The 9,833-nt window shown below is 64.9% G+C and overlaps 2 protein-coding genes across 2 annotated transcripts; one reads left to right on the top strand and one right to left on the bottom strand.

Moving 5' to 3' along the window:
* PRICKLE4 (prickle planar cell polarity protein 4) lies at positions 1 to 3,019 on the top strand. The gene is made up of 7 exons (XM_086476686.1): positions 1 to 150; positions 320 to 427; positions 811 to 948; positions 1,046 to 1,246; positions 1,526 to 1,712; positions 1,908 to 2,234; positions 2,526 to 3,019. The coding sequence occupies exons 1-7, from the start codon at positions 1 to 3 to the stop codon at positions 3,017 to 3,019; spliced, it is 1,605 nt and encodes a 534-aa protein (XP_086332812.1).
* Positions 3,020 to 3,777: 758 nt separating this feature from the next.
* LOC147413987 (uncharacterized) lies at positions 3,778 to 8,511 on the bottom strand. Its single transcript, XM_086476740.1, has 13 exons — positions 8,254 to 8,511; positions 8,003 to 8,164; positions 7,782 to 7,967; positions 7,543 to 7,692; positions 7,230 to 7,303; positions 6,911 to 7,047; positions 6,668 to 6,810; positions 6,416 to 6,544; positions 6,009 to 6,125; positions 5,659 to 5,871; positions 5,328 to 5,504; positions 4,621 to 4,728; positions 3,778 to 4,304 (listed from the first exon to the last, which is right to left on the bottom strand). The coding sequence occupies exons 1-13, from the start codon at positions 8,509 to 8,511 to the stop codon at positions 4,065 to 4,067; spliced, it is 2,094 nt and encodes a 697-aa protein (XP_086332866.1). The 3' UTR covers positions 3,778 to 4,064.
* Positions 8,512 to 9,833: the final 1,322 nt, after the last annotated feature.

Genomic DNA, 9,833 nt, shown 5'->3' with positions numbered 1-9,833 from the left:
ATGTCCCTGCCGAGCCCCGCATGGCCCCAGCGAGACGAGCCTCCTCCCTGCGGCACCACCACCGGCCTCCCGCCGGCCTCGTCCGACAGCGACTCCGGCTGTGCCCTGGAAGAGTACCTGGAGCCCCCCGCGGACCCCACGCCCCCCGAGGTGGGCAGCACCCCGGCTCTCCCAGGGCTCTCTTTGCTCTCCGCCAGCCCTGCGGGTGCCATCCCTAGCAGGGCAACCCTAGCCCTGGGATGAAAAATGTGGGTTTAGCAACCTTGAGCAACCCTCTAAAAGTCTGCTTGTCTTTCTCTCTCCCTCGTGACACCCCAAGGTCCCGCTGTGCTTCGGCACCCGCTCACCGCAGCCTGCCTCCCCCGCCGACAGGATCCAGCTCCGCACCAGAGCCCTCCTGCAGCAGCTGCCTCCTCAGGACTGCGATGTAAGACACACGGCATAGCATCACAGAATGGTTTGGGTGGGAAGGGACCTTAAAGATCCTCCAGTTCCAACCCCCTGCCACGGGCAGGGACACCTTCCACCAGACCAGGCTGCTCCCAGCCCCATCCAACCTGACCTTGAGCACGTCTAGGGATGGGGCAGCCGCAACTTCTCTGGGCAACCTGTGCCAGAGCCTCACCGCCCTCACAGGGAAGAATTTCTTCCCAATATCTAATCTAAACCTGCCCTCTTTCTGTTTGAAACCATTACCCCATGTCCTGTTGCTATACTCCCTGGTAAAAAGTCCCTCCCCGTATTTTCTGGGTGCTGCCCACCCTGGGCTTCACCCACCGTCCATCCCCTCCCCTCTGCCATCCCACGCAGGAGCGGTACTGCCCCGACCTCGCGGAGGAGGAGAGGAGGCAGCTACGAGCGTTCAGCGCCCGACGGAGACAGGAGGCCCTGGGGCAGGGGCTGGCATGTCCCGTGCCAGGCCCTTGCCATGGCTGTCCCTGCAAGAAGGTGAGGCGTCACCCCCCACCAGCACCCACTCCCCAGCGGGGACCCTTCCCCGAAAGCCAACCTGGCCCCCAAAACCCCGCGTCCCTCTGCCTTGCAGTGCGGCAGGAGGCTGAACAAAGGGGACCCGGGGATTTCAGCATCTCGGCTTGGGGACCAGTTCTGGCACCCGTCCTGCTTCTCCTGCCACTTCTGCCACCAGCCCTTGGTGGACCTCATCTACTTCCAGCAAGACGGGAGGATCTACTGTGGCCGGCACCACGCCGAGCTCTTCCGACCCCGCTGTGCCTCCTGCGACCAGGTGGGTGCTGGGCAGGGGGAGAGGCTTTTTACCTCCGTTTTGCTGTTGCTAAAAGCTCCTGTGCTTGGCTGGAGGCTGCAAATGCAGCAAGAACCACCGATGGGCAGGAGGAATGGTTCTTCCTGAGCCTTGCAGAGTGCCCCTTGCTCGGGCTAAGGCAGGGGGGCTCCTCCTCTCTCCTTTGCACAGCAAAGCATCCTCTGGGCTACGGGTTTTCTAGCTGGGTGCTTAGAGGATGGGTCATTCCCCCCCCCCCCCCCCATGCCTCTCTCCCTCCAGCTGATCTTCATGGAGGAGTGCATCGAGGCGGAGGGTCGGCGCTGGCACCTGGAGCACTTCTGCTGCCTGGAGTGCGACGTGCCCCTGCGCGGGCAGCGCTACGTGATGAAGAGCGGGCGGCCCTGCTGCCGCGGCTGCTTCGAGAGCCTCTTCGCCGAGCCGTGCCAGGCCTGCGGGGACCCCATCGGTACGGCCCCCCTGTCGTGTTCCCCCCCTCCACCCCACCCCAGGCAGGGCGCAGCGGGCTTTCCCTTGCCCGGGCAGGCGGGACGTGGGCTGGGAGGGCTGCAGAGCCAGAGCCCCCCGCGGCTCGGCACGGAGGACGGGTTTTGGCACATGGCTGTGGGAAAGAGCCTTCCCCTCACCCACGGTTGCCCCTCAGGTGCCGACAGCGAGGAGGCCACCCACCAAGGGCTCCACTGGCATGCCCGAGCCGCCTGCTTCTGCTGCAGCCTCTGCCGAAAGCCGCTGCGTGGGCAGCCCCTCACCTCCCGCAGCGGCCGGCTCTTCTGCTCCGAGACCTGCAGCCTGGGGCGGGATGCATCCTCCACCGCCTCCGACTCCTCCGACTCCTCCGACTCCGCTTTCGCCTCGGCTCCGTCCCCAGACTCGACTCCCCTCTCCCGAGCTGGCCCTGCCGGCAGGACCACGCCGGGGACAGGCAGCCCCTCGGCGGCCGGGGGCTGCAGGCAGCGGGTGGAAGGGGCAGGTAGGGATCCTACCGCTCCGCTTGCTACGTGGTGGGAGTGGAACGGGAGCAAATCCAGGCTCTGCTCAGCCCCTGGGTACTTTACGGGGGATGTCGCATGGGTGCAGCCCAACGCCGGGCTGGAGCAGCGGCGCTGAGCCCCCAGCCCACCTCCCGCAGGAGGGCGAGCGCTGGCAGCTGGGGTTTGGTGGGTACAACCCTCCGTTGCATCGTGAGGCTGCACGAGGGGCTGTGGCAGGGCAGGCTCAGCCTTTCTCTTTGTCACCCGTCCTTGCTTTCTCCTTCTTCCAGAAGATTTTTCGGATCAGGCCCCTGTGCATCCTGCCTTCAGGAGCCTGGAGGACCGCGGAGGAGCTGCTAAGGAGCGGAGCAGGGATGCTGTGCACACAGGGATGCTGGGACCACCAGCCGGCCACCCCTCCGCCCCCCAGCCCAGCGCAGAGGGTCCCAATGAGCCTGGAGCTTTGGGCCACCCAGTTTCGGGGGGCCCTGACCCCCGAACACCCACAGGCAACGGAAACCCACACTTCCGAGCGGTCCCACCCCCTGCCCGACACAGCCTACGGCCAGAGGACATCGACCTGCAGGACATCACGGAGGAGGACGACTCCTGGTGCCCCACCTGCTCTTCATCTTCAGACTCGGACTCGGAGGAAGAGGGTTTCTTCTTCGGGAAGCCCATCCCCAAACCCGGGACGAGTTCCCTGGGCCGGGAGCCCCTGGGGAGGGGCAGGGGCAGGACGGCGAAGCCGCGGGGCAGCAGCAAGCACTGCAGCGTGTCCTAGCAGCGGGGACTAGGGGGTCCTCGACCAGCACTGCCGTCCTACCAGTCCCTGCTGGGTCCTGCCAGCCCCTGCCACGGTCTCAACATGTTCCAAGCATATTTTGGACGCAGCCCAAGGCTGGTGGGGAGAAGCCGCTGGGATCCTTCGCCCCCGGCAGCTGCTGGCAAAGCAGAGCCTGCAATTCCTGCCGGCCTCTCCCGCAATTAGGAACAGGTAAAGCAGGTAGGGAGCAGAGAGCCGGCAGCCTGCACCAGGGCTCCCCCCTCGGACACGGCGGCAGCCCCAGAGAGCAGCCGCACTGCAGGGCTGCTGCTGGGGACCTGTGGGGACAGGAGGGGTGCTGGCTGCCAGGGTTAGATCCTTCCCTGGGACGCCTCCTAGAAGGATGAGCACCACTGCCAGCTGCTCTCCATCCCTGGTGGCCCTGCGTCCCTGCTGCCACCGCGGGGAGGGGAGCAGGGGGGGCAGCTCTGCTGCTGCCGCCGCCGATGACGACGCTCCAATAAAGTTTGGCTGAAATCTGAAGACAGGAGAACCACCCCACGTCTGTCCCATTCCTCCCCACCCCAGGGTCATCGTGGCATTGACCACGCCACCAGAGCAGCGTGATCCCCAGGGCTGGTCGCTGCCCTCTGCCACAGCCAGGGGTCCCCCATGGTGGGTTCACTGCGGGACCCCTCTCTCAGTGGCCCCAGGAGAGATGGGGACCAGAACAAGGGCAGAGACAGAGCTGCAAACACAACTGCTGGTTTATTTTTTTTAAACCCAAGAAGAACCCCTGGGGCTTCAGGGCACATCCCTGTGAACCAGGAACGGAGCGAGGAGCTGGGACGAAGGGGAGCTCCCCGCAGCCACTCTCCCACCACCCTCCAGTAAAACCAGCTCTCCCTTTTGCTGCACATAAAGGTCTGGGCAGGGCTAAAACTAAGCACCCCCCTCCTCCTCTATCTCCAAGAGAGAGGGTGGGACTGCACCAACATGTCCACACCACCTTGACCCGATGGCTCAGCACCACAAGCACCCCGATGCACCGGCACAACCCCCATCACCCCTCGCAACCCCGGCTGGTGAGGGGAGGGGGGGGGTGTCCATCCGCTCGCCCCGGCCCCTCCCCAGCGACTGAGTCGTAGCTGTCGATGAAGTCCTCCAGCTCCCGGAGGTGATGGATCCGGCCCTGGCGCAGGTTGGCCCTCAGCGCCAGCCCCAGCGCTGCCTCCATGGAGGGCTCCTTCTGCAGCAGCATTGTGGCCACCACCGCGATGGTCAGGCTGAACTGCTGGTACGACTGCAGGGGAGCAGCACGGGGTCACCCCAAAACCTCCCCACCAGCAGCGTGCAGCCTCCCCCATGGATACTTCCCCCCCCCCCCCCCCCGGCTGGTCCACGAACACCCCAACAGCATCCGAGCCCTTGCAAACCCCTTCTTGCCCAGAAGGGCCTTCCCCGGCAACCACCAGCACCAGGAGGGTTTTCTCCCCCGTGACCCCAAAAATGCCAAATTCACATCCCCCATCACGCACAAAGGGTCCCCGGGTGAGCCCCCCACCCTGCGGCTGGTCCCAGACCCCTGCGTGCCTCAGCTGGGGGCCACTGGGACTCACCAGCTCAATCTTCTCCTTCCTGGCGAGGACGGCAGCGGAGCGGAGGTCTGTGCTGGCCAGGGAGGGTGGCAGGAGTGTGGAGCAGAGCTGGTGCTGGCCGCCTGCAGCCTGGGCGGTGGAAAAGGCAAGGAAGAGTTAGGACTGGGCAAGGTTTGGGCCAAACTGGGGCTGCCAGTACCAGTTACTAGCCAGGAACTGGTCACCCTGTGGGGGGACCCACTGGGACCTTGGTTCCCCAGGGTGCTGGTGTGCAACCCTTCCCCTGGGTGCAAGAGCTGCCCCCAGCTCCCCCTGCTCCGTCCCAGCCCTGGCAGCATCGCTGTCGAGAGCCCCGCTAGCAGATTTCTCTTCCCCATTAGGCAGTAATTAAGCCGCCCCGCAATGCTCTCGTTTGCTTTGTTAAAGCTCGAGTCCTGGGGTCGTTCACGCTCCAGCACCCTCTCAAGCCTCTAGTTATTTTTTTGGCCTTTCTCCCAGCTGTCTCCCGTTGTATCGGCATCTCCGGCGCAGCCGGCACCGGGGCTGACATGGGCTCTGCCTCCGGACGAAGCAGCGCTTTAACCCCAGCCTGTACAATCCTGGGAGGCCGGAGGGATCCCACTCACCTGCTCCTGGGCCACGGCAGTATCCCTGAGCCCGGGGCACCTGCCCCACATGGAGACGCCTTGGGGAGAGCTCGGGGGAGCCGAAGCACCCTGAGCCCATACCGGCTCCGTCTCACCGGACCCAGGAGGGTGCTGGGGTCCCGGTGAGGCCTCCGGCGTGGTGCAGACATCGGAGCAGAGCTGGCTGGGCTGTGCATCGGGTTCTACGGCAGCTCCTGGTGGCACCTGTGAGTCTTCAGATGGCTGAAGGCCACCAAGAAGCTGTGGGAGAGAAAGCGGCTGGGGGGAAGGAGGGCAGCGGCTGCGCAGGACCCGGGGGGAGCCAGCGCTGCCAGCACAGCCCCCGCCTGCAGCAGTGGCCTCGATGGGCTCTCACCCAGCCGGGGGGGGGGGACACAAGCCACCGAGCTGCCCACCACGCGCCGAGACCCACCCCATCGTGAGGAGCTTCTCCCTCGGCTTCTCCAGCTCCACTCGCCGGACTCTGCTGTCCCGGGGAAGGCGGGCAGAGCTCGGCCTCCACCTCTGCGGCGGAGCCGGCCGCGGCGCAGACCATCTCGGCAGGCTCCGGAGGGGCTGTTGGACTGGGGGGATGTGACCCCTCACCTGCACCAGCCTCAGGGACCCTTTGGCTGCCCGGCTCTACCTGCGCAAAGCATCACATCCATGGCGAGGGCTGGCAACGCCGCCCAGGCAAGGGGAAAAAAAAAGGGGTTTGCAAAGGGGGCTGCAAGCTCCTGCCTCCCCCTTTTAGGTGGGAAGAGGAGATGCATTAGCTCATACCTCAAGGTGCTCCCCTGCCCCAGCAGAGCTCTCCTCCGGCGGGGCTGGCTCTGTTTTCAAAGCAGAGGGGTCTTGGCTGTGGCTGCCTGCAGGTTCCTGCTTGGCTCCTGGCTCGACCTGGGGACATGCAATGGTGTGAGGCCAGGACACGCGTCTGTCCCGGGGAGAAGAGCTGGGGGACGGGACGGACGGGGTGCCAAAACCCAAAGGAAACCACGGGGCTTTGCAGCCCTGGCGAAAAGTCAGGAAAATTTCCGTGCCTGGCAAAGAGACAGCAAGGTGAAGAGCAAAAAGGCTGGATGAGAGAGAGAAGGAAGACGTTACGCCAGCTGAAGAGACCCCCGAGCCAGCAACCTCCAGGGCTGCGAGCATCCCAGCCTTCCCCAGGAGAGGGGGCGCTCTCCTACCAGCATCGCTCCTGCTGCCTGCTCCGGCTCCGCAGCCTCTGTCGCAGCCTCTGTCGCAGCCGGACTTTTCCGAGCAGTGTCAGCCGAGCTGGGGGGCTCCGGGACCTTCCCACTCACTGCCGGTGGGCCCTGGGGGAACCCATGCCGGTCAGGGGCATGGCAGCACTGCACGGGGCTGAGACCGTGCAAACTCGGGTCGCTGCTGGGTGCTGGGATGGGAGGGGGACACACACACAGGTAAAACCCCCCAACCTGAGCTGTCTGATCCCTGTGCTGCGCAGAACACTTGCCCGAAGCAAGGGGCCGAGGAGGATCAGGGCACCGTGGCTGTACTTTGACTCTCTCTTGGCTCGGCCTGGCACGGTAAGAAGAGGACCTGAGGGGTGGCCGCCTCCCTGCGAAGCAAGGAACACAAGAGGAGCAACTCCTCGCTCTGCCCGACGCTGGCGAGGCGAGATGACGCGGGGGGGGGCGGGGGGTGTGCCCCCCACAAACCTCTGGAGGGCCAAGGGCAGGGGAAGCACTGAACGAAGGTTAACTCTCGGTAGGGACGGCGAAGGCGCCGGCAGCGTCTCTCCAGCAGGTGCCGGCAGGCGGAGGACCGGCAGCCACCCTGGAAGCCACCTCGCTCCCTGCAGGAACAAAGGCAGCCCCAAGGCCAGAGGATTTAGGCTGGAAAGGGTGAAGGGTGCAACCCCTTCCACCCTAAGCAGGGCTGCGTCACCCCTTGGCTGTGCACCGGAGCAGAGCCTGGCGCCGGCGCCCCCAGCTCAGCACCCCACGGTCCCCCTACACCCCTCGGCGCGGCACCCACCCTGGCAGGCCGGAGGGGGGCCGGGGTAGGTGCCTCTCAGTGAAGGATTCAGGCCAGGCAGAGCAGACCGACTCCTGCAGGGAAGGGGGTGGGTTTAGACACGGAGCAGGACGGGGGGGATGCTGCGACTGGAAAGCGGAGAAGCTGGGCTGCCACTGCTGCCAGTACCACGCAGGGAAACCTGTCCCCGTGCACTGTCCTGGTCACCAGAGCAGCGAATGGTCCCTGCCTCATTGCACCCACTCCCTGCCCTTGGTCCCGTGGCTGCTGTCACCCTCCCCGGCCCACCACCCCCTCTCACTGGGTGCCAAACCTCTCTGAAGCACTCCTCAGGTTCTTGGTGGCCTTCTCTGTCATCCCAAGGGGGCGGTGGGCGACAGTCATAGGGTGCCCCTCTCCAGTCCTCCTCGTTCCCAGGGAAGTCGGCAGGGCCAGGAAAAGGTCTGGGGTCCCGGGGACCGGGCTGCAACACCAAATCGATGACAGTGAGGACGGTGGCATGCCGGGGGTAGCCATACAGCTGTCACCTTCCCTGACCCATCTTCTCCTCACCGGGTGCCAGTCCTCAGGTCCTCGGTTGGCTTCTCTGTCATCCCAAGGGGGCGGTGGGCGACAGTCATAGGGTGCTCCTCTCCAGTCCTCCTCATTCCCACGGATGTCGGCAGGGCCAGGAAAAGGTCTGGGGTCCCGGGGATCGGGCTGCAACACCAAATCGATGACAGTGAGGACGGTGGCACGCTGGGGGTAGCCATACAGCTGTCACCTTCCCTGACCCATCTTCTCCTCACCGGGTGCCAGTCCTCAGGTCCTCGGTTGGCTTCTCTGTCATCCCAAGGGGGTGGCGGGGAACAGTCATAGGGTGCTCCTCTCCAGTCCTCCTCGTTCCCAGGGAAGTCGACAGGGCCAGGGAAGGGTCTGAGGTCCCGGGGACCAGGCTGCAACACCAAATTGATGACAGTGAGGACGGTGGCACGCTGGGGGTAGCCATACAGCTGTCACCTTCCCTGACCCATCTTCTCCTCACCGGGTGCCAGTCCTCAGGTCCTCGGTTGGCTTCTCTGTCATCCCAAGGAGGTGGCGGGGGACGGTTATAAGGTGTCCTTCTCCTGTCTTCCTCACTCCCAGGAAAGTCGGCAGGGCCAGGGAAGGGTCTGGGTTCCCAGGGACGGGGCTGCAATGGCAAATCACCGACGGTGAGGATGGCAGCCGGCTGGCGCATTTTGGTTTTGCTGTGGTTCCCCCTCCCCACCACGGATGTGTAGGTGAACCCCGACAATGCCATCCCCCCTCACTGCATGGCCTCTCCCACGCTGGTGCTCCCAGGGTGGCTTGTCCCAGCTGTCCTGAGGGCCGTGGGCATGGGGCAGCGGTGGTCCAGCCTGTGTAGAGGACACAGAGAGATGAAAGCAGGACGAGACCCTCACCTTGCACCAGCTGGATGCTGAAGAGGGACAGGGAGCCAGGAGCCCACTCGCTCTCCTCTCCCAGCCAAGGTCCCAGACGATTCCCAATCCTTCCTCACACCACACTCTCCTGGCTCCTTGGCATCCCGAGCGATGGAGCAGTGGGCACCCATCCTTGCCCCCTAAAACTCCTCTGATCCCAACCACGCTGGCAGCCCCACCAGTGTAGCAGCAGGAAGGTCACAAAACCACCTACCTCCCTGGGGACGCCCCTCCTGCAGCCCCGCGGTGGGAACATCTTGCCAAAAAGTTCGTCCTGGCCCTGGTTCCAGGGTGGAGAAGGCTCCCGGGAGGTCAGCACCCAGCTGCGAAGGGAGAGGCATGGGTGAACACGTCCCACAGAATGTCACTGCTGGCTTGGGGACAGCTGTTGGCCACATGCCCTCCCCGCCCCCGAGCGTTGGGTCACCTCCAAAGCCACACGGCATCGCCACCAGCGAGGACCCGCAAGGAGATGGGCGAGCTGGCCGCTGCACGGACCCGCTCCCCGGTTCCAGGAGGGGACACGGGTCCTGGGCAATGCCGGGGCTGCTCCTTTGGCACTGGGCAACCCTTAACATCCCAGCCCAAACTGGTTCCCCTTGTCAGCCCGAACCTCTGCTTGCTCACAGCCATGGCTCCATCGCCCTGTGCAAACCCCACGGGTCACAGCACCCAGAGGCACCACCCTGCTATTGTCCCACGGGATCCTGGCCCAGCCACTCTCCCTGCCCGGTGCCCAGGGCTTGGACAAGCCGCCCGCCGGGTGCCCCTGGCCAGCCTGGCACTGCCGTGGGGTCCAAACCCCACTCCAGGCTGTGTCCCTGGTACCTGTGCTGCTCCCCAGCACAGGCACGGTTTGGGGTCTCCATAGGGGTGAGGGGCTCAAACCCTGCGGATGGGAAGCTCAGGGGTCAGGGTGCACGGCAGGTGATGCTGTCCCAGCGAGCAGGGGATGCTCTGACCCGAAAGGGTCACTGGGCACCCACAGCCACCAGTTAACAGCCCCGACCCAGGCTGGCAGGAGTTAACGGCAGCACAGGCAGCGCCGTCTCACAGATCAGCAGGGACCCTGCTAGGTCGAGTACCGGAGTAAAACAGAGAGAAAAAGAACAATTTTGCCCCCAGATCGAGGTTTTTACCTGGCAGATCAGTCCTAGGA

The sequence above is a fragment of the Leptosomus discolor genome, chromosome 21, assembly GCF_034619465.1.
Source record: "Leptosomus discolor isolate bLepDis1 chromosome 21, bLepDis1.hap2, whole genome shotgun sequence".
Classification (NCBI taxonomy): Eukaryota; Metazoa; Chordata; class Aves; order Leptosomiformes; family Leptosomidae; genus Leptosomus; species Leptosomus discolor.
The sequence above is the reverse complement of the archived record's forward strand: the minus strand, read 5'-3'. Positions and strand labels throughout refer to the sequence as shown.

Bases quoted from the DNA above. Each gene is read 5' to 3' on its own strand.
- PRICKLE4 (XM_086476686.1), top strand. From the start codon at position 1: ATGTCCCTGCCGAGCCCCGCATGGCCCCAGCGAGACGAGCCTCCTCCC. The intron at 151-319 runs GTGGGCAGCACC...TGACACCCCAAG, and splicing joins CGGACCCCACGCCCCCCGAG to GTCCCGCTGTGCTTCGGCAC. The intron at 949-1,045 runs GTGAGGCGTCAC...TCTGCCTTGCAG, and splicing joins ATGGCTGTCCCTGCAAGAAG to TGCGGCAGGAGGCTGAACAA.
- LOC147413987 (XM_086476740.1), bottom strand. From the start codon at position 8,511: ATGGCATTGTCGGGGTTCACCTACACATCCGTGGTGGGGAGGGGGAAC. The intron at 6,811-6,910 runs GTTTGTGGGGGG...CTTGCTTCGCAG, and splicing joins CTGCCCTTGGCCCTCCAGAG to GGAGGCGGCCACCCCTCAGG. The intron at 5,872-6,008 runs GTATGAGCTAAT...TGCTTTGCGCAG, and splicing joins GGGCAGGGGAGCACCTTGAG to GTAGAGCCGGGCAGCCAAAG.